General features: G+C 43.4%; 1 protein-coding gene across 12 annotated transcripts in view; it reads right to left on the reverse strand.

Annotated features, from left to right (window-relative positions):
• NEK11 (NIMA related kinase 11) overlaps positions 1 to 23,846 on the reverse strand; it is a 278,190-nt gene that overhangs the window by 71,259 nt on the left and 183,085 nt on the right. For all 12 annotated transcript variants that reach the window (XM_061421687.1, XM_061421640.1, XM_061421649.1 and 9 more), the window contains one exon: positions 18,410 to 18,573. In XM_061421687.1, coding sequence (XP_061277671.1) covers positions 18,410 to 18,573 — 164 coding nt within the window. The remainder of the gene's footprint in view (positions 1 to 18,409; positions 18,574 to 23,846) is intronic.

Consider the following 23,846-nt stretch of genomic DNA (forward strand, 5'->3'; position numbering starts at 1 on the left):
CAAGAGTACGGAAATGGGTAGCCATTTCCTTCTCCAGGGATCTTTCCAACCCTGGGATCAAACCCAGGTCTCCTGCATTGTGGGCAGACGCTTTACCATCTAGGCCACCAGGGAAGCCCTGTAGTATAATAGATTACCCTAAAACATTATGTAAATATTGGTTTTCATTTTATAACATGTGGTGGGGGTTGGGCAGCCACTTTCTATGCATGTGGTAAAACCCTGCATTGCTTCATTTTCCCAACTGAAAGAAGAGTGACGAAGAAGCTATCCGTGGTGAGTGTTGGTCAGCAAGGCCAAAGCACTAATTGAACACCCCAGTGTGCAGCCCAGGAACAGGGAGGCAGGTATCAGGCACAGAAACAGAAGTAAGAAAAACAGGTCCCTCCCTTCTTCTATACTCTTGCTGTCTCCAAACTTAACAGGGGCAGTCTTGAGACGGGAACTTGGCAGAGACATCCTCTGCAGGAAGCAAAGCAAAGCACACATCTGCATATGCAAGTAATGGTGCCAACCAGACAAGCTGGATCCAGCCTGGCTGCTCCACTGACTGTGCTGGTCGAGGCCAAGTAGCTTGACTTCCCAGATTGTAGTTCCTGCATCTGTGATTATTGTTGTTTTTTAGGTGCTAAGTTGTGTCTGAGTCTTTGTGACCCCACTGACTGCAGTATGCCAAGCTTCCCTCTCCTTCACCATCTCACGGAATTTGCTCCATCTCATGTCTATTGAGTCGGTGATATTATCTAACCATCATCTTCTGCCTCTCCTTTCTCCTTTTGCCCTCAAACTTTCCCAGCACAAGGGTCTTTTCTAATGAGTCAGCTCTTTGCATCAGGTGGCCAAAAGTATTGGAGCTTCAGCTTCAGCACCAGTCCTTCCAACGAATATTCAGGGTTGATTTCTTTTAGGATTGACTAGTTTGATCTCCTTGCTGTCCCAGGGATTCTCAAGAGTCTTCTCAAACACCACAGTTCAAAAGCATCAATTCTTCAGCACTCAGCCTTCTTTATGATTCAACTCTCACTGGAAAAACTACAGCTTTGACTCTACAGATCTTTGTTGGCAAAGTGATGTCTCTGCTTTTTAATATGCTGTCTACATTTGTCATAGCTTTCCTTCCAAGAAGCAAGCATCTTTGAATTTCATGGTTGCAGTCAACATCCACAGTGATTTGGGGGCCCAAGAAAATAAAATCTGCCATTGTTTCCACTTTTCCCCCATCCATTTGCCATGAAGTGATGGGACTGGATGCCGTGATCTTAGTTTTTTGGATGTTGAGTTTTAAGCCAGGCTTTTCACTCTCCTCTCTCACCCTCATCAAGAAGCTTTTTAGTTCCTCTTCACTTTCTGCCATTAGAGTGGCATGTATGAGGTTACTGATATTTCTCTGGGCAATCTTGCAGCTTGTGCTATTAGAGGCTAAATCAGATGATGGTTAAGCAGCCTTCCAGCTCTTAAACCCTATTTTCCTGTGCGTCTGAGCCATATGCACAGAAAAGCGTGGTAGATTGCTTTCAAAGTGGCTGAAACCACCCTCCCATCCCCGTGCTTCTATGCCAGTCCTCACATCAAGAGGGGGCGATCTTCTGTCACCCCTGCGGCTGGGCCTGTAGCTTGCTTTTGGGCCACAGAAAGATGCAGAAGTAATGCTGTGACTTCTACAACGAGGCTTCATGAGGCATGTAGCTTCGGTTTTGTACTCTTGGCAGCCACCAATCACATAAAGAAGTCCAGGTTGTTTTCCTGGAAAGATCCCCTGGTGAGAGCCCTTGGAACATGAAAAGCCACAGGAGGAAATCAGAGACCCCCTCAGCCAACAGCCAGCACCACCATTGGCCATGGGAGTGAGGCCACTGTGGACCCCCCAAGACAAGTTCTCAGCTATATGCAGCCTCAGGAGGGACTCAGCATCACGTGGAGCAGAAGAGCTGTCACATGCAGCCCTGGAAACACAGAGTCATTAGAAAGAAGAAATCATATTTTAAGCCACTAAGTTTCAGGGCATTTTGTTGTACAGTGAAAGATAAGTGAAGTAGGACTTTGAGGTCACTGACCAAACACTGTATTTTCTACATTTATATCCCAGCACCAGCACAGACCCTGGCATATGACGAACACTAAGTCTCATCTGTTTGGGTCACCTCAACTTCTGTGATTTGCAAGGAAGGAAAATAGAAGAATGGCCTGAACTCTGGGTTCTCCCCTACTCAAAGTATTTCATTCCTGGGGACATGGAGGAATGGAGGTTTTTCAAAAGCATGCTGCTTCTTAATCCAGTGGCCTGGTCAAGTTAACCCCTCCAAGCCTCAGTTTCCTTAATTAAAGTGATGAGAATTACAGTTTCCATCTCAGGGCTCTTATAAGACACATGAAGTAACACAAAGCCTTTACTATAGTATATGGCTCACTGAAAATACACAGTCAAAAAGAGAGTTCAGTAGAAGAGGACAGGATGGACACAGGACAGAGACACTCACTGTGGTGGCCACACAGCATGAAAAGTCTTAGGAAGCACCTGAGTTGAACCAATGCAACAGAAACAGCAAGAACCAGAGACAGGACAGGAAGCACCCAAATGACTGGACACATCAATCTCATCTTCCCAACACAGTAGTTAGAAGCACTGCTCATGGGGGTGGGGAGGGCAGAAAGAAATAACTCTAAAACTATAGATGGATGAACAAATACTAACTTTAATTAAGGTATTAATATCTGCCATTGTTGTACCAGCTTAATTAAACTCTAATTAAATTAATTAATTTAAACTCTACCAGGTTTTCTATTTTTCTCCCCATTTAACAGTTGAGAAAATTGAGGCACAAACCTGGTTCCATAATAGCACCAAGTTCCTGCAACTCGTTAGACATGCAACAGGCAGTATTTCCAGGGCCTGACCTCCTAGCCACTCCATTACACGTGCACAGAGTAGAAACTGGAGTTCTTAACCCAGAGCAGCTCATGATGTTGTTGGAGAAACTAGGGTATTGACTCAAGAGAAGACCTAAGAACAATTCCTGGGGATATATATATATATATATATACACACACACACACATATATATATATATATACATATATACATACACACACATATACGGAGAAGGCAATGGCACCCCACTCCAGTACTCTTGCCTGGAAAATCCCATGGATGGAGGAGCCTGGTGGGCTGCAGTCCATGGGGTCGCTAGGAGTCGGACACGACTGAGTGACTTCACTTTCACGCATTGGAGAAGGAAATGGCAACCCACTCCAGTGTTCCTGCCTGGAGAATCCCAGGGATGGGGGAGCCTGGTGGGCTGCTGTCTCTGGGGTTGCACAGAGTTGGACACGACTGAAGCGACTTAGCAGCAGCAGCATACACATATATAAATAAAATAGGGTGTAGCCTGGAAATGAGATGCAGCTAAAGAGGGGGAGGTGGGAGGGGTGGGCTCTTCATTAGCAGCCTCTGACTCCAGATGGAAAGAGCAGTTTAAGCAGAACAACAATGCTCATCTAAATATGGCCTCAACCCGAGGGGCGTGCTATCTCATAGTGGAGTAAGCAAATCCAGCCATGATCCCTGTGGGCACTTGGGACTTTGGCTGACTTCCCTTCCTGCCTTTGGAGACTGCAACACCAGAGGTCATGGGCAATGACCAAGCTGAACCTTCATTCTCAACAAGGGACGCATCATTTTCTATCTCTAGGCTGCAGAACAGGGTATTACAGTTTAAGGTGACAATTACCTATTGAAAACTTTGTAAAATTTTGAAATATTTTCAGACTTACAGAAAACTTGCAAAAACAGTGTGAAAACTCCCACTTACCTTTTTCCCTGATGTCACTGCTATACTAAATTTATGTTATCATTCCATCTATCCACATACATCAAAGTTTCTCAACCAGGCACTACTCATATTTGAGCTGGACAATTCTGGCTAGTGCACTGAGAGATGTTTAGTTTTAGCAACATCCCTCCCCTTGAGCACCAGATGCCAGTAAGACACTCCCATCAGCCCTTCCTTTGATTCTGAAACTGGAAAACCAAAAATGTCCCTGGACACTGCCAAATGCCTAAAGGGGCAAATCTCCCCTGGTTGAGACAAACCAACCTATGTCCATCTCTATCTCCACATACATATTTTCTCTACTGGTCAAATCTGGAAAAGGCTAAGGATCAACATAAACAATACTAATGGTTATAAATGGCTTCCCTGGTGGCTCATATGGTAAAGAATCTGCCTGCAATGCAGGAGACCTGGGTTCAATTCCTGGGTCAGAAAGAGCCCCTGGTGAAAGGAATGGCAACCCACTCCAGTACTCTTGCCTGGAGAATCCCATGGACAGAGAAGCCTGGCAGGCTACAGTCCATGGCATTGCAAAGAGTTGGACACGACTGAGCGACTAACACTTACACCTTTTAACATTTGAATGAAATTTTGTCTATTTTGACAAAGAGGCAATTTATAACAAAGATCAGGTTCTACATTTTTCATATAGTAGTTTAGGAAAGGCATTAAAGAGCTTGTTTTACTGTGGTATGATTTAATGTGGCAATCAGCTCGTTCCTAGTGTTCTGGAAATTATCATTTAATGAACACAAATGATTTCAATAGAAATACACTCACCCCATGAGAAAAAGGGGGAAATGGAAATGAACTCCATGTTTCTTGGGTCTGTACCGTGTTTGCGCTCAGCAAGAATTGCAGTCATGAAAAAGACCTTTTGGGAATATATCATGGCTGGTGCAATGCAGGAATTATGCTGCTGATTGGAACTTCTGCATCTTCTCCTTGCTTCACAGTTTAAATTGATCCCTGCCTGAGCTCAGTGGCCTGTGGAGCACTCATGTCTCCCTAGGAGCCACATCATGGTGTCACCAGCCAAGTGCTAGGAATCTCATTTTCAAATGCTGTTGAAAAAACCTAATTGCTCCTTGTGGACGAATGGGTCCTTAGATATTTTTCAAGTCTCCTTCCCTCCTAACCATCAACCTCTCTAATGAGATCATGCCTTAGAGGCTTGAGGAACATCTTTTAAGATTCAGCTCTGAAAAACTGTCCCACTGCCGGGGTCCAGCCCCGGTGGATCCAGGGAATTCGAAGCGGGGACGGCGTCGGCGAAGATCAGGAAACAACTGCTTAATTAGACGTTTATTAAGGATACAAAGAGTGGTGAAATAAGGATAGCTCAGTAGGAAAATTCAGTGAAGAAAAGAGGCTGAATAAAGTTCCAAAGCAGAGAATTTACATCACCTACGAAGGCCGCAAGGCGTCCTCCCGTTCTCCCGAAGGAGAGGAGACACTAAGGCCTCCCCGGTCAGATTTTAGAAGCCCAGGCAAAATTAGTAGGCTTGACGAGCTTCCCCGCCTCAGAGGAAAAATTCAGCCAGAAGGTGAAAGAAAGAACGACATGGGGAGACCAAATTTCGGTGAACAAAAGGGCGTACTTTATTTTCCAAAGTAGTTTTATATCTTAAGTTGTGCATAGAGGATAATGGGGGAAGCGGTAGAGTCATGCAAGGACAGCAGTTCCTGGTCCTAATTGAAGCCAGGCTTTCAAACTTATCATATGCAAAAGTTCAGGTGATTTACATCATCTTCTGGCCAGGAGGCCTGTTAACATTTTAAGAAACTTATTTTTCTCTAAAGGTGATTATTCTAAAGTCAGGCACCAGCCTCTAAAAAGCATTGGATAAAGTTGCATTCCTATAGGGCAAAGGTGAGGTGGGCTCAATCAAGAAAAGAATTAACTCAAGGGTCAAGGTTACAAACATTGAGGCTAGTACTTACATTTCTATACACCCATTATATCAATCAATACACTGCCAAGGACACAGTAGGTAAGGAGTATGGAGACTTAGCAGCAAACATTGGCCCAACAAGTGAAAAACCCTTCACCAATACAATTTCTTTTTTTTTTTTATTTTATTTTTAAACTTTACAAATTGTATTAGTTTTGCCAAATATCAAAATGAATCCACCACAGGTATACATGTGTTCCCCATCCCGAACCCTCCTCCCTCCTCCCTCCCCATACCATCCCTCTGGGTCGTCCCAGTGCACTAGCCCCAGGCATCCAGTATCGTGCATCGAACCTGGACTGGCAACTCGTTTCATACATGATATTATACATGTTTCAATGCCATTCTCCCAAATCTTCCCACCCTCTCCTTCTGCAACAGAGTCCATAAGACTGTTCTATACATCAGTGTCTCTTTTGCTGTCTCGTACACAGGGTTATTGTTAGCATCTTTCTAAATTCCATATATTTCTAATCAATCTTTTAACTACTCAAAGGAATCTGTGTTTAGACAGTTTAGAACATCTCCTGCCTCTCACAGTTGGGAGGCTCTGAACAATCACATGTGGCCGGAAAAACCTATTCAGGCAGGCTAGAGGACTTCCAAAGGAGTTTGAAGGTTGAAACACTGTCACACCCAGGAATTATTAACTGGAGCTGTAAGCTAACTCTTTTTTTAGAGAGAGGTAGTAGGGGACAGCCCCCCATAAAGTCAGAGGTGTAGGTGAGAGCACAAAGCAGAAAGTAGGCAGACTCTGGTTTTGGGGGTAGATGCTCGAGAATTTCCAGGGAGACTCCAGAGGCTTGATTCCGCCTTTGCGTATGCCAAGCCCCCTTCCTCATGACCTTTGCCAGGGGCGGAGCTCGCTCCCTGCATCCCACAGATTCAAGTTCAGTCAAACACCCAGATTTGTTTCAGAAACAGTAATTTGGTTAATAAATTAGAAATTTCTTCTAAGCAGATAAATTTATTAAAAAAAAAAAGAAGTAAAAGTGTGTTAGTCATGTCCAACTCTTGTGACCCCATGGACTCTAGCCCACCAGGCTTCTCTGTCCATGGAATTCTCCAGACAAGAATACTGGAGTGGGTAGCCATTCCCTTCTCCAGGGGATCTTCCCAACCAAGGGATCAAACCCAGGTCTCCTGCATTGCAGGCAGATTTTTTACCAGCTGAGCCTCTAGGGAGATACCCTCTAAGTGGAAAGGGTAGTTATAATATATTCTCTAATAATCCATATTTATTTTTAATCTGGAAAAATAGAAAATAATTAAAAGAAAATAAACACCCCAAATTCCATAATGTAAACATACACATCCACAAAAATATATGCACGGTCTTTTCCAGGTAGATTTATTAGCTGTTTGAGATCATACTACATATGTATGGTATCCATAGAATACACAGACACACATACACCTTTGTTTGGATTTTCATCCTATGTTATTAAAAATTCTTCAGAAACATAATTTTAATAGCTCCACACTACTGCTCTAAAGCCACATGAATTTATTTCTCTATGCCCTGTTACTGTAATTTGGTTGCTTTCATTTTTTTCATAAATAATATTGCAATGTCTATCTTTGCCCCATGTTTGCTGTTATTGCTTTAGGTTACTGTTCAGAAATGAAATTACCCAGTCAAAGAGTGTGAACGTTAGGAAACCCCCTCTTTCTCTACTCTGGCCCTTTTCTTCACATTCCAGCCATTCCAAGCAGTTTATTTTCTCCACAATCAGTTTTAATGTCTTCATACTTTTTTCAACTTCCTTCCTATTAAAATGTCCTTTCCTTCAAGAAAAGATATGATAGATTCATTAATACAAAGATGATTGATAAGGCCTATAAATTATCTCAAGATACTTGAGATAAATAAATTATCTTGAGATAATTTATAGGCCTTATCAATCATCTTTGTATTGAATTCAGCAGAGGAATTCATTTCTAATAGCAGGCATACCAGAGGAGGAAATCAGGTGATATTGTCACAGAGCTGGAAAAATCACAGTTTCCCATTTAATTATCAGCCAGTTCTGTCTGACTAAATAATCCAGAGTATCTCCTCACTTTAGAGCTTTCACTTGAGTTGTGGTAATTTAGTTCACACACACGTGAACGTATATACTCACACAAAGCCATTTCATTATTCAGCTTTGTTCAATTCAGGTGATGTGTATTAAATGCCAATTATGTTCTGATGTGTACAAAGTTGAGGGAGACAGATACGGCCTCAACCCACCATTTCAGACAGGTAATCCATTCCACACCCCAGGGGTATTCCTGCCAGTACCCTGGTGACTCACTGCTCTTTCAGCAGTACATTCCCCCATCAAATCCTTTGATCAGTGTTCTCCATGCTGGTTGGATTACACAAGCCAAGTTGAGAAACACATTAAAATCAAACAAATAAAAATCCAACAACTACCAGAGCTCAAGACCCCGCATGGCCTCCTTACTTTTCTCTCTGCCTCCTCTGTGGTGTTGCTTTAGTCCATTTCCTTCACAATAGCCATGACTTTGTCACTATGTACAGAATAAAATCCCATCACAGCTGGCCACACCCTGTTTAACTCAGCTCTTGCTCATTTCTCCAATATCATCTCTTTCCACTTCTCTGACTAACAGTGTTCCAGCCATGTAAGGTCTTTCCCACTTTGAGGCCTTCTCATTGGCTGACAGTGCTCTTGTCTCACATATGACATGACTGTCCTTCTCATCCCTCAGATCTCAACTGTAGGTCACCTGCTCAGAGATCCCCCTATTTGAATTGAGTTTGTTTCTGCCACCACTTCAGTTGACATATCACAGTGCCTGTTTCAATTAAAGCTTTGTTTGTTAGTATTTGCTCCATGAGGGCAGGGACCATGCCTGTTGAGTCATTATTAGCTCAAGGCTGGCAACCAATAAACCCTTTGTGAATATGCTGATGAAAGAAAAGCAAATGTCAAGGCAACGTAGTCAAATAAAATATTCCTCTGTTTCTACCTCACCAGCAGATTTTACCTAAATTCATAGCTTCTCAACCCTATCAAAACTCTGGACACATTTCTCCCACTGAATTCTTTAAGAGGTGTTTATTTGCAAAGCTTCATTCCAGGCCAGCGGACTGCGTATCTTCTGCTTCCATCTGCCTTTTCTTCTTGGCTCCCAGCTGTTCTATGATAAGGCTATTTTCTGTCTGCCTCTGAGGTAACCCCAGAGACAGACATGACCTCACAGGCTCCCCACAAACTAGAACTTCCTTTGGTGAAATCCCTGTCATGAGCCTTTTGGGAAAATTTCTGTTGCAGCCTCCCAAATGACCCCAGATGAAGTACATCACCTTTCAGATGATGGCCCCTCTGTAGGTTGAAGCCATTGCTACAAGCTTTTGCCCCCCGTGGCCATCATGGGGTGTACACCCTCAGGCACTGGGGGGACACACAGCTTTCAAGAGGCGAAAGCCACATGTGGGATACATGAACAGCAGGCTGCTTTCTCAGCGCAATTCAGGCTTGTGCTCGCTGGTCTCCCAGGCTTTCCTGGCTTCGTGGCTTGTCCTCTCTGAAGCAGGTTCACTAATCCTCCCAGTTTCACATTCTAGCAGAATGTTATTTTTTTCTACATATTCTGTGATCCTATAGATTCCTATAGACCCAGGAACTTGACCCCTTATTATCTGAATCACAGATTTATGCACCTTGCCACAACTATATATGTATGTAAACTATATAAACATATATAGTTTACATATATAGTTTCTAGGATTCTGCTTCCTAGAAAACATAAAAATCTCGTAAAGCAATCCAGGAAGGTTTCCTCTGAGCAATATTTTTTTGGAATCTGATACCTGGACAGGCAAAATGGACCAAATTCTTAAAAATATTCTCATCTGGATGATCTTAACAGATCAGATCAGATTAGTCGCTCAGTCGTGTCCGACTCTTTGCGACCCCATGAATCGCAGCACACCAGGCCTCCCTGTCCATCACCAACTCCAGGAGTTCACCCAGACTCACGTCCATCGAATCAGTGATGCCATCCAGCCATCTCATCTTCTGTCGTCCCCTTCTCCTCCTGCCCCCAATACCTCCCAGCATCAGAGTTCTTTCCAATGAGTCAACTCTTTGCATGAGGTGGCCAAAGTACTGGAGTTTCAGCTTTAGCATCATTCCTTCCAAAGAAATCCCAGGGCTGATCTCCTTCAAAATGGACTGGTTGGATCTCTTTGCAGTCCAAGGGACTCTCAAGAGCCTTCTCCAACACCACAGTTCAAAAGCATCAATTCTATGGCGCTCGGCCTTCTTCACAGTCTAACTCTCATATCCATACATGACCACAGGAAAAACCATAGCCTTGACTAGCCGGACTTTTGTTGGCAAAGTAATGTCTCTGCTTTTCAATATGCTATCTAGGTTGGTCATAACTTTCCTTCCAAGGAGTAAGCATCTTTTAATTTCACGGCTGCAGTCACCATCTGTAGTGATTTTGGAGCCCAGAAAAATAAAGTCTGACACTGTTTCCACTGTTTCCCCATCTATTTTCCATGAAGTGATGGGACCAGATCCCATGATCTTCGTTTTCTGAATGTTGAGCTTTAAGCCAACTTTCTCACTCTCCACTTTCACTTTCATCAAGAGGCTTTTTAGTTCCTCTTCACTTTCTGCCATAAGGGTGGTGTCATCTGCATATCTGAGGTTATTGATATTTCTCCCGGCAATCTTGATTCCAGCTTGTGTTTCTTCCAGTCCAGTGTTTCTCATGATGTACTCTGCATATAAATTAAATAAACAGGGTGACAATATACAGCCTTGACGTAGTCCTTTTCCTATTTGGAACCAGTCTGTTGGTCCATGTCCAGTTCTAACTGTTGCTTCCTGACCTGCATACAAATTTCTCAAGAGGCAGATCAGGTGGTCTGGTATTCCCATCTCTTTCAGAATTTTTCACAGTTTATTGTGATCCACACAGTCAAAGGCTTTGGCATAGTCAATAAAGTAGAAATAGATGTTTTTCTGGAACTCTCTTGCTTTTTCCATGATCCAGCAGATGTTGGCAATTTGATCTCTGGTTTCTCTGCCTTTTCTAAAACCAGCTTGAACATCAGGAAGTTCACAGTTCACATATTGCTGAAGCCTGGCTTGGAGAATTTTGAGCATTACTTTACTAGCATGTGAGATGAGTGCAATTGTGCGGTAGTTTGAGCATTCTTTGGCATTGCCTTTCTTTGGGATTGGAATGAAAACTGACCTTTTCCAGTCCTGTGGCCACTGCTGAGTTTTCCAAATTGGCTGGCATATTGAGTGCAGCACTTTCACAGCATCATCTTTCAGAATAGTAAAAATATAGTTACAAGGTTTATACTAAACTAGAGCTTCTGCTGCTGCTGCTGCAAAGTCGCTTCAGTCATGTCTGACTCTGTGCGACCCCAAAGATGGCAGCCCACGAGGCTCCCCCATCCCTGGGATTCTCCAGGCAAGAATAGTGGAGCTACAGAGCACCTTACATTTTTATCTTTAGTTCTTAGAGGCAACCCCAAATACTGAAGTTTGTATAGAGCCACATCTGCAAAGCTCAAACTGTAAACAAGCCCCCTCTCAGCTCCTGAAACACGGGATGCCTCTGTCGCTGCTCTGGGGACAGCTGGACATGACCGTCAGGGTGTCCACATTCCACGTGCTCCCTCCACATCATCAAGGCCTCCTAACTGCACTGCGGCTTGTCAGTGTCAGGTTTGTGGCAAGCCAGCATCTGCGGTTGCTTTAGGGTTTCACAGACACGCATGGGAATTCATTACAGAACTGCTCTTCACATATTCTGGGTTACAGCTGGAAATGCAGAGTGGAGAGAAGAAAACAGGACTGACAGAGTGGTGCCACGAAGCCCATGGGGACCATGGGCAGCGGGGTTTAAGGAGCTGGTTAGGAGGGCGCTCCCGTACCGCCTTGTTCCCAGTTCCAGCAGCCGGGCTGCCCCCGCCACTCCCCTCCCTCCCAACAGCTCACAAGCTTTGTCTCTTCACACGTCACAGCCCAAGAGTCCATGGGAAAAAGTCCTGTCATTGGAAGAGGTTTCCTGGAGCAGAAAGAGAAAGAATGTTCGTGTTCCAAAAGGGCCTCGAGGCACACACTCCCTCATTGCAGCTTCCTGTTTCTGACTCCACTTCTAGCTCTCTTCCTATATAAACCCCACAGAGGAAGTGGGAACTTGGCCCTGTGTTTTGAACATAATTTTAAATCATCAGATGCTCCATTTTCACACATCCAAAGCTGGATCCCCAGCATTTCCTCATCGTCTCCTTTGCCAGCTTCTCCAGTAAGTGCTGTCCTCACCCAGAATGTCTAGTGGATACAGGGTGCTTGCTGGTTTGAATACACTCTCCAATACACTGAGTGACCTGGGAAATTGGTTATTCTTTCTACTTGAAGTTTCCTCATTTGGCAGATGGGATGAAAGATGTTACTCCTAGAAAGTGCTGGTGAGCACAACGTGGGACAAAGCACAGAAAGGACTTAGCGTGGGGCCAGGTGAGCTGAGGTGGCTGTTTATTCTTCACTAAGACTTGTCGCTTTCTCTGGTATGACGCGGACCCATGAGCTCCCAGATCAGCAGGTTAATGGAAGGACAGCACCTCCAATAACGTCCCAGATGTGCCACACCCATTTCCTCTCAGACTGAACACACAGATTCTTTCCAGATGTAAAAACTTATTGAGAAAATAAAATCACATTTCTCTGTGTAATCCAATCACAAAATAGTGGGATGGACCTTTTGTTTGCAAGGGCTGTTTAGGAGGATTTTCATATTCTTTGCAGATTCTCTTATGGTCAGGGCCCCCCAGCTCTGACGGCAGAGAGGGACAGGAACTGGTGTGTATGCAGCGGTGCGGGGAGAGGGTGGAGAGAAAAGCCCTGAAGGTGCCACTTCAGCTCTGCAAACCAGCACACACCTCTATACCACTCTCACCCTGGCCTCAGGAACATGCAGCAGCCAAGCACCATGCAGGCCACTGTGCCCGCACCCCCCACACACCTGTGCACCTCGGTGACCATCAACAAGGACGTGGCAGAGGCTGCCAGCACCCTAGAAGGACCACACAGATCTGCCCTTCTGCCTGTGTGCTCCATCGTAATCCACCTATCACCCCCCTTTGCCCTCTGTGCTTTGGTGTCAGGGCTAGAGGGGTAGGCATGACTTTGAACACAAGAGTTGATCTAATTAAAAAGATGGAGGGACTACAGCCTTCTGCAAAGCCTGCTGTGCTGTGTCCCGACAAGAGCAAGGTTTTGCTGGCCCCCATCTGACCAGCAATGTGCTGTGCTTTATCCTGGACCAGAAATGGCAGAAAGGGAAGGTGGAATGACTATGCCGATGAGGGCTGGAATGGGGTTGGGGTGGAAACTGTAACATCAAAGTCATTCCTTTCAGCAACATGAGCTGGGTCTACAGAGGCCTGTTACCTGGAAGGAATGACACCTAAACTGTGATTTCTCTAGCCTTCAGCAGGGCCGGCTGCTATACCACCTGGGCCACAGGCCAGGGGATATTAATGGAGAGATGACTCAGCAGCAGTGCTGGCTGCTTCTCAGAACTGACTCCAACTGATGCAATTCAAGACAAAAAGTGACTGCTCCCATGCAAACAGCTCGTTTAAGGAGCTCTGACTATGCAAAACAGGAGGCAAATCAGTCTTACCATTTGGACTCAAGAGTTCTGGCACCTTCTATAAAAAATTAAAAAAGAGTAGGAGGAGAGAAATCTGTATCCTACAACAGATGTGGGAAGCAGGTTCATTTTAGGTTTAATTTTCATAACTCAGCACTTTTCCTGAAACTGGGACAAACTTTGCCTTGTACACAGATCAGTAATTGTCTTCAGTAAAGCAGCTCTCTGCCGAGGACCCTCTGCAGCAGCCCCTCGGCTATCCTCTCCTCATGGTGGAGGAGCAGTAACCGCCAAGCAGGAGACCGTCTAAGGAAGGGCTACAGACAGGGGCAGAGAGTCTGCCCCTGCTACTTAACTAGCTGTGTGGCCCTGGAGAAGTTCCTTCACCTCATCAGGCCTCAGTTTCCTCTTATGCAAAGTGAGGAGAGCCCAACAGTCTCATCTTCCAAGGGACCTGAGTTTTAAAGTCAGTGCTTCATATAATAATCAATTATAGACAAAATGCTTCCCAAAGGACCTAAACAGACGCAGCACATCTCAAGTACTAGACACAGAGTAAAGGTTCTGGGAACATTAGCTCTTATTATTATAATAATTATGCCTTGATTAAACAAATGACTCCACTAGCAGAAGACACTCTTTGAGGAACACTCAGGTGTTCCTCCTTGGGTTTATCCCATAACAATCTGCTCCAGAAGTCCTCAGTGGACCATTCCAAGGTCATTCTTGATTTTCCTAATGTTTCACTGTGCAGAGCATTTCAAAATCAGTGGAGGATTTGGTGAAAAACTGGGAAATGGGCCTCTACAGCTTTCCATCTTAGCAAGAACAAACATCATGGTCCCAAGAGCTTTCCTTAAACAAGTGTCAATGAAAGCCAGCCACTAAACAGCAGGGTCTTTCCTGAGGGAGCTCTGTGTCACGTCACCATGGTCCACCTCGTGTCTGCATTACAGGGGGATTCAGGATACTGATTAGTGGTGGAGAGGGAAGCACTGGTCATGGCAATAAGGGGAAGACAAGAGTCTACAGAAACACCATCAGTCTGCTGCCCTAAAACATGTCCATCAGGGCACATGAAACACTTTTCAGTGACAGGTCCCACAAATACTGTTGAGAACCTTGTTATGATGACAGCTATAAACTCCATTCTCTTGAGATCTGAGAGGCTGGTTCCAATTCAGTGACCACAGACTTCACAGAGGAGCCATCAACGGCATGATAAGGGCTTGTGATAAAGGGGTTACTGATGATCTGCTTATTGATGCAGAGAAACAACTGACAAATAGGTGCTTCACAAAATTGCTCTGGAGAAACTGCTGCTGAAAAGATTGTCATGGGTGGCACAAGGGACCCTGCAATCAATCCCAGTGAAGCCTGTGGCTGTCTTTCTTTTTTAAAGCACTTCTTCCATCAAAATAGAAACCATGGGACTTCTGTTCCATCTGAAGGAAGACAATATCAACTCTGACCTGATGACTCAAGTAAAAGACACAGGTAAGATGATCACCTAAGCAGACCCTGGGTGCTCAGGCCAATGGCAAGACTAGGGAGCAGGGGAAGAGGTGGCTGGAGGCATTATCCAATTCACAAAGCCAACAGTGACTGGGTCTCAGCCCAGGGTTCTAAAACTTCAAGTTGTATGCTGCTAATAAAATAACCTAAAACGAGAAGGGTAAGTAGTCACCACAACCCCACGCTCACAACCTTTGGGGAAGGGGAAACTATATTGAAGAACAAATGGGGCTGTAATTACCTGTCTCTAATACAAACTACTCAGTTAACATGTCTCCTCCTGTTAACAAGTCCATTCTATTCTATTATTTCAAGTCCATTCTAGGATGGTATACTTTTAATATTTTATCTCTGTCTTTTTGTCAGTTTTATTACTATGTCTTGGTGTGTTCCTCCTTGGGTTTATCCTGCCTGAGATTCTTTGAGCTTCCTGGACTTGGTTGACTATTTCCTTTCCCATATTCAGGAATGTTTCAGCTATTATCTCTTCAAATATTTTCTCAGGTCCTTGCTCTCTTCCTTCCCCTTCTGGGACCCCTATAATGCGAATGTTGGTGTGTTTAATGTTGTCCCAGATGTCTCTTAGGCTGTCTTCATTTTTTTTTTTTCATTCTTTTTTCTACACTCTGTTCTGTGGCAATGATTTCCATCATTCTGTCCTCCAGGTCATTTATCCTTTCTTCTGCCTCAGTTATTCTGCTATGGATTCCTTCTAGTGTATTATTCATCTCTGTTTGTTCTTTAGTTCTTCTAGGTCTTTGGTAAACATTTCTTGCATATTCTCAATCTTTGCTTCCATTCTTTTCCTGAGATCCTGGATCATCTTCACTATCATTATCTGAATTCTTTTTCTGAAAAGTTGCCTATCTCCACTTCATTTAGTTGTTTTTCTGGGGTTTTATCTTGTTCCTTCATCTGGGACATAACTTTCTGCTTTTTCATCATGATTAACTTTCTGTGATATGGTTTTTGTTTTAACCACTGTGAGACTGTGCTTCTTCTTGCTTCTTCTACCTGCCCTCTGATGTATGAGGCTAAGAGGCTTGTGTATTTTTCTTGATGGGAGGGACTGGTGATGGGAAAACTGGGTCTTGTTCTGGGGTGCAGGGCTTTGCTGAGTTAAGTTTTAATCCAATTATCTGCTGATGGGTGGGGTTGTACTCCTTCCTTAGTAGTTGTTTGGCCTGAGGTGACCCAGCCCTGGGGTCTACAGGCTGTATGATAGGATTAATGGTGAATTCCAAGAGGGTTTATGCCAAAGGGGACCTCCTAGAGCCTCCACCCCTGTGGTGAGCCCATACCAACTTGTGTCTCCACAGGAAGCCTGCCAACACTAGCAGGTAGTTTTGGCTCAGTCCCCTGTGGGGTCACTGCTCCTCTCCTCTGGGTCTCGGTGCATGCAAAATTTTGTTTGTGCCTCCAAGACTGGAGTCTCTGTTTCCCTCAGTCCTCTGGAAGGCCTATAATCAAATCCCACTGGCCCTCAAGGCCAGAGTCCCTAGGGATTCCCAGTCCCTTTGTATTATCCCCAGGCTGGGAAGCCTGACGTGGGATTCAGAACTTTCACAATAGTGGGAAAACTTCTTTGGTATTATTGTTCTCCAGTTTGTGGGTCACCCAACAAATGCATATGGGATTTGATTTTATTGTGATAGAGCCCTTCCTGTCTTGCTCTCTCGCTGCAGCTTCTTCTTTGTCTTTGGACATGGGTATCTTTTTTTGTTGGATTCCAGTGTCTTCCTGTTGATGGTTGTTCAAAAACTAGTTGCAGTCTTGATGCTCTCTCAGGAGGAGATGAACACATGTCCTTCTACTCCACCATCTTTAACCAGACTCTGGAAGGCAGATTCTTAACCACTGGACCATGAGGGAAGTACCATAAACTCTCACTTTGGAATTAAGGAGTTTTGGAAGTACCATTAAAAAGCCACAAAATGGCTATATAGCTTTATCTTAATAACAGCTAATATCTCATTATTAAGTACTTCATTAGATTGGGAAACCAAGGCACAGTGGGGTTTAGTGACTCACACAAGGTCACATGATCTGCAAGTGATCCCTCTGGTTTTCTGAAGTTGGTTTTATTTAATTGAAAATATTTTAAGGTAATAATGTTAGTAGCTAAAATTTTACCACTTGATGCTTTGGACAGAAACAGATGTGTTTTGCATATTATGTGCTTTGCAACCACAGTCACAGAATAAAGTTTCTGTGATAATGTAACAATATTAGTCTCTGCTGTTTAGGACAGAAGTACAAGTAGAGATTATATTGTCAATTTGTGGTAGGAGGTGCTTCTGTTTACAAGTCCACTGGAGAAAATAGGGAAACAGTGTAAGGGAAGTGTTTTTATTTTGGTATGCTGAATCCTCACTGTACTCTGTTTTTTCTCAATATTTATTTGTTTCTCTCTTCATGTATTTATCTCTCAATTTCTCTCTCTCATCCTTTCTCTCTTTCTCGTCCCTTTCTCTGCTCAGCTCTATATCACTCCCTCTATCCCCTTCTCCCTGCCTCTTTCTTTTTCTGATGGAGAACTTGAGAACATTTCTTACTGGATTTATTCATTGAGTATAATGATGAATTGCCTAGTCTTCATTAAAAAGGATTGAATGGATTGTGGACAACCTTCAGTAAATCCTCCTAAATTAAGTCTCCATTAACACAGATGCCCTTTGATTGACTGTTATGTTACTAGCTTAATGTTTCCAGTTAGTAAAAAGCTTCTGTACCTTATGAAAGCTTAGGACTAGGAAGATTATCAGATTATGGCCTAAGAAGTAAATCAAGTATAAACTGAATAAATTGACCAGAGTTATCTGCTTTTTCTTCACACAACTCTTGCTCTTCCTCTCTCTTGCAGACAACCAACAGTGAAATCACATGCATGGCTGTTTCTTGGTGTATGACCCAGATGAAGCTATTATTGTTATTGTTACGGAATCTATGGCAAGGTCGTGAACTCAGAGATTCCATTACTGTATGTAAGGGGGGAACTTCAAGGGCTGGAGTGGCCAGGAAGACCATCTCCTAAGCCCAAGATCTCTGGACTTCAACCCCAGAACTAATTAATGCACTGGGACATGACTCACAAATCTGATTACCAGGCAGAGCAGTATAATTTTAAATATCCTCTTCTCTCTTCTAAAGAGACACATGAAATGTTTATTCAGCAGCTATATGTGGGCTGCTCCTCAGTGTATAAGCAGTGTAGTGTGTTTCATCCTCTCACCTGAATCAGTACTGAGTGCTCCAACCCTGTCCTCATCAACACACCCAGATTCACACAGTCCCATGGGGCCCTGTCTGCCCCTGGGCCTTGGAAATCAAGACAGATCATATAGAGCCCGTATAACAAATCTTAGTTCTCCTACTTGGTTTCTAAGACTCCCTTGACTCTTCCTAGGAAGGCACAGCCTGGTCAGCATCTTGGACAGCTCCACTGCTTCTGCTGGAAGCTACGTTTACCTGTTGGTTTGTCCTGTAAACAGGCTGGGGTCCTTCATCCTCAACCTCTTCATCCTTGACTGAGAATACTGTTTTTCCTTCTTCACTCTCCTCACTTTCTTCAGAACAGGAATCAAATACATCAGCATAATACTCTTCAGCCACAAGTGGGTCTTCTGGGATCTCTGAAATAAAGAATAAGCAAAAATCAGGTCCTGTTGGTCATTAAAATGATAATGAGTCTAGGACCCCCATAGCCCAGAGATATGTATTCTGTTAACACTAACAAAGTTTTCATGGAGTGCAGAGTGGAATCTTAGCTTCCTGAATGCACCTAGTAGAATGTAATAAATACTCAGCAGTTAAACCAGTGGAGGAAAGGAGGGATGGTTCTATTTGCAACCACTTTTTGAAACTGTAAGAATAAAACCATGAAACAAGAAGAAATGACCTCTTCTAAAGTCTTTACATTCAGAGGCATGAATCATTATTACAAATAAGGGGATTTAGGACCAAAAGCAAAGTAAGATGCCTTGGCCACCAGACTCTACTATCCACATAAAGTTTTTGTGGACACAGTGGGGGGGACAAATATAAGCATTCTTGCTGGGAATTTCTTCTTTTAAAGAAAATACTAGTAGGGAGGTCAGGCAAGAGGGATAGAATATATAGAAATGGCATTATTGGTGAGCTGAGGGAAATGTTAAAATTCTAAGGCTATGAAGGTTTTTGAGATGTAGATCACACTAAGGTTCTACTTACTCACATGAATATGAAGCATTTTTTTTTTTGCCTTTTATTATAATGGATATTTTATTTTATTTTTTTAATTTTATTTTATTTTTAAACTTTACATAATTGTATTTGTTTTGCCAAATATCAAAATGAATCCATCACAGGTATACATGTGCTCCCCATCCTGAACCCTCCTCCCTCCCCATACCATCCCTCTGGGTCGTCCCAGTGCACTAGCCCCAAGCATCCAGTATTGTGCATTGAACCTGGACTGGCATCTCGTTTCATACATGATATTTTATGTGTTTCAATGCCATTCTCCCAAATCTTCCCACCCTCTCCCTCTTCCACAGAGTCCATAAGACTGTTCCATATATCAGTGTCTCTTTTGCTGTCTCGTACACAGGGTTATTGTTATCATCTTTCTAAATTCCATATATATGCGTTAGTATACTGTATTGGTGTTTTTCCTTCTGGCTTACTTCACTCTGTATAACAGGCTCCAGTTTCATCCACCTCATTAGAACTGATTCAAATGTATTCTTTTTAATGGCTGAGTAATACTCCATTGTGTATATGTACCACAGCTTTCTTATCCATTCATTCTTAATTAAAAACAACAACAACAAAAACACAAGGAAAGGCCACCCAGTCAAGCTGCTGCCAGGAAGTGCTACCTATGTTACTCAATGCATTATTACCAACTAGAAATATTGTTGTTACTGTTCAGTTGCTAAGTCATGCTTGACTTTTTGTAACCCCATGGACTGCAGCCCGCCTGGTGCCTCTGCCCATGGGATTTCCCAGGCAAGAAAACTGTAGTGGGTTGCCATTTCCTTCTCCAGGGGATCTTCCTGATCCAAGGATCGAACCTGTGTCTCCTGCATTGGCAGGTGGATTCTTTACCACTGAGCCACTAGGAAAGTCTGGTTGGTGCTTATAATGGTCTTCAACCAAGAAAGGCTAAGAATGGATCTGTCAGTCCATTCAAAATCCAAGACCCTAAAAAAGTACAGTGATATCAATTCCAATTTGCTAATGGGAGTCTAGAAATAAGAAATATCCTTGGGGAAGGGAGAAAGTTAAATAATGGTACTCTCTCTACCTTATTAAAACCATGGGCATTTAGGCTTTGTACACATTAGTTGTTCTTGTTGTTGTTTGGTCGCTCAGCTGTGTCTGCCTCTTTGTGACCCCTTGGACTGCAGCACACCAGGCTTCTCTGTCCATCACCAACTCCGGACCTTGCTAAAACTCATGTCCATCGAGTCGGTGATGCCATCCAATCATCTCAACCTCTCTCATCCTCTTCTCCACCTGCCTTCAATCTTTCCCAGCATCAGGATCTTTTCCAATGGGTCAGTTCTTTGCATCAGGTGGCCAAAATATTGGAGTTTAAGCTTCAGCATCAGTCCTTCCAATGAATATTCAGGACTGATTTCCTTTAGGATGGACTGGTTGGATCTCCTTGCAGTCCAAGGGACTCTCAAGAGTCTTCTCCACCGTTCAAAAGCATCAATTCTTTGATGCTCAGCCTTGTTTATGGTCCAACTCTCACATCGATACATGACTACTGGAAAAACCATAGCTTTGACTAGACAGATGTTTGTTGGTAATGTAATGTCTCTGCTATTTAATATGCTGTCTAGGTTGGTCATAACTTTTCTTCCAAGGAACAAGCATCTTTGAATTCCATGACTGCAGTCACCATCTTCAGTGATTCTGGAGCCCAGGAAAATAAAGTCTGTCGCTATTTCCATTGCTTCCCCATCTATTTGCCATGAAGTGATGGGACCAGATGCCATGATCTTAGGTTTTAGAATGTTGAGTTTTAGGCCAGCTTTTCACTCTCCTCTTTCACCTTCATCAAGAGGTTCTTTAGTTCCTCTTCACTTTCTACCATAAGGAGGAGAGTGAAAAAGTTGGCTTAAAACTCAACATTCAAAAGACGAAGATCATGAAATACGGTCCCAGCACTTCATGGCAAATAGATGGGGAAACAATGGAAACAAATACTTTATTTTGGGGGGCTCCAAAATCACTGTAGGTGGTGACTACAGCCATGAAATTAAAAGACGCTTACTCCTTGGAAGAAAGGTTATGACCAACCTAGATAGCACATTAAAAAGCAGAGACATTACTTTGGTGACAAATGTCCACTTAGTCAAAGCTATGGTTTTTCCAGTAGTCAAGTATGGATATGAGAGTTGGACTATCAGGAAAGCTGAGTGCCAGAGAACTGATGCTTTTGAACTGTGGTGTTGGAGAAGACTCTTGAGAGTCCCTTGGACTGCAAGGAGATCCAACCAGTCCATCCTAAGGGAAATCAGTCCTGAATATTCATTGGAAGGACTGATGCTGAAGCTGAAACTCCAATATTTTGGCCACCTGATGCGAAGAACTGACCCATTGGGAAAGACCCTGATGTTGGGAAAGATTGAAGGCAGGAGGAGAAGGGGATGACAGAGGACGAGATGGTTAGATGGCATCACCGACTCGATGGACATGAGTTTTAGCAAGGTCCAGAATTTGGTGATGGACAGAGAAGCCTGTCATGCTGCAGTCCATGGGGTTGCAGAGTCGGACATGACTGTGTGACTGAACTGACTGACTTAAAAACAAAATTATCCTTCTAAACTGTAACACAGAGCACTGGTTTTCATCCCATTGTTGATATTTTATGCCTAGTGCATGTGTGCTCAGTCATGTCCAACAAAGAGTTGGACCCCATGGACTGCAGCGTGCCAGTCTCCTCTGTCCATGGAATTTTCCTGGTAAGAATACTGGAGTGCACTGCTGTTTCCTACTCCAGGGGATCTTCTTGGCCCAGTGATCAAACCAGCATCTCTTGTATCTCCTGCATTGGCAGATGAATTCTTTACCACTGGTGCCACCTAAGCCTATTATTTTATGTCTATTGCGGAAAATATGGAATTTGGTGTTAGAGAATCAAGGTTAGAATCTAGCTCTGCCACCTCTTAAATAAGAAACTTGAGTGAGGGATTTGAATTTGCTGAGCTCTTTTTTTTTTTTTTTTTTCTAGTGAAGCGGACAAAAGGTAATCTAACAGGGTAGCTATGAAGATTCAATAATATGATTCATATGAAAGCATCTGTGTATAGGGAAACTTTATCAAATGTTCCATCAATTTCCACATCTATAAAAATGAACTTTTCATTAACTGATTCCAGAATCCCTTGAAAGTAAAATACTTAGTGGATGTAGAAAGCCCTGACAATTGAATGTTTTAAAATCTTTGCTATCTATGATTTTGCATAGAACACAAGAGGCAGTACCATGGAATTAAAACTGGCCAGCTCAAAAACAAGAATTCAGTTCAGTTCAGTCACTCAGTCCTGTCTGACTCTTTGCAACCCCATGAATCGCAGCATTCCAGGCCTCCCTGTCCATCACCAACTCCCAGAGTTCACACAGACTCACGTCCATCGAGTCAGTGATGCCATCCAGCCATCTCATCCTCCATCATCCCCTTCTCCTCCTGCCCCCAATCCCTCACAGCATCAGAGTCTTTTCCAATGAGTCAACTCTTCACATGAGGTGGCCAAAGTACTGGAGTTTCAGCTTTAGCATCGTTCCTTCCAAAGAAATCCCAGGGCTGATCTCCTTCAGAATGGACTGGTTGGATCTCCTTGCAGTCCAAGGGACTCTCAAGAGTCTTCTCCAACACCATAGTTCGAAAGCATCAATTCTTCAGCACTCAGCCTTCTTCACAGTCCAACTCTCACATCCATACATGACCACAGGAAAAACCATAGCCTTGACTAGCCGGACCTTTGTTGGCAAAGTAACGTCTCTGCTTTTGAATATGCTATCTAGGTTGGTCATAACTTTCCTTCCAAGGAGTAAGCATCTTTTAATTTCATGGCTGCAGTCACCATCTGTAGTGATTTTGGAGCCCAGAAAAACAAAGTCTGACACTGTTTCCACTGTTTCCCCATCTATTTCCCATGAAGTGATGGGACCAGATGCCATGATCTTCATTTTCTGAATGTTGAGCTTTAAGCCAACTTTTTCACTCTCCACTTTCACTTTCATCAAGAGGCCTTTTAGTTCCTCTTCACTTTCTGCCATAAGGGTGGTGTCATCTGCATATCTGAGGTTATTGATATTTCTCCCGGCAATCTTGATTCCTGCTTGTGCTTCTTCCAGTCCAGCATTTCTCATGATGTACTCTGCATATAAGTTAAATAAGCAGGGTGACAATATACAGCCTTGACACACTCCTTTTCCTATTTGGAACCAGTCTGTTGTTCCATGTCCAATTCCAACTGTTGCTTCCTGACCTGCATACAGATTTCTCAAGAGGCAGGTCAGGTGGTCTGGTATTCCCATCTCTTTCAGAATTTTCCACAGTTCATTGTGATCCACACAGTCAAAGGCTTTGGCATAGTCAATAAAGCAGAAATAGATGTTTTTCTGGAACTCTCTTGCTTTTTCCATGATCCAGCGGATGTTGGCAATTTGATCTCTGGTTCCTCTGCCTTTTCTAAAGCCAGCTGGAACATCTGGAAGTTCACAATTCATGTATTGCTGAAGCCTGGCTTGGAGAATTTTGAGCATTACTTTACTAGCATGTGAGATGAGTGCAGTTGTGCGGTAGTTTGAGCATTCTTTGGCATTGCCAAAGAATTATTAATACACATATTCAAAAACACCTTTGCCAATTATTTAGGAAACTCAGTTTCTCTCAGTAACTCCAACA

The sequence above is a fragment of the Bos javanicus genome, chromosome 1 (genome assembly GCF_032452875.1).
Source record: "Bos javanicus breed banteng chromosome 1, ARS-OSU_banteng_1.0, whole genome shotgun sequence".
Lineage (NCBI taxonomy): Eukaryota > Metazoa > Chordata > Mammalia > Artiodactyla > Bovidae > Bos > Bos javanicus.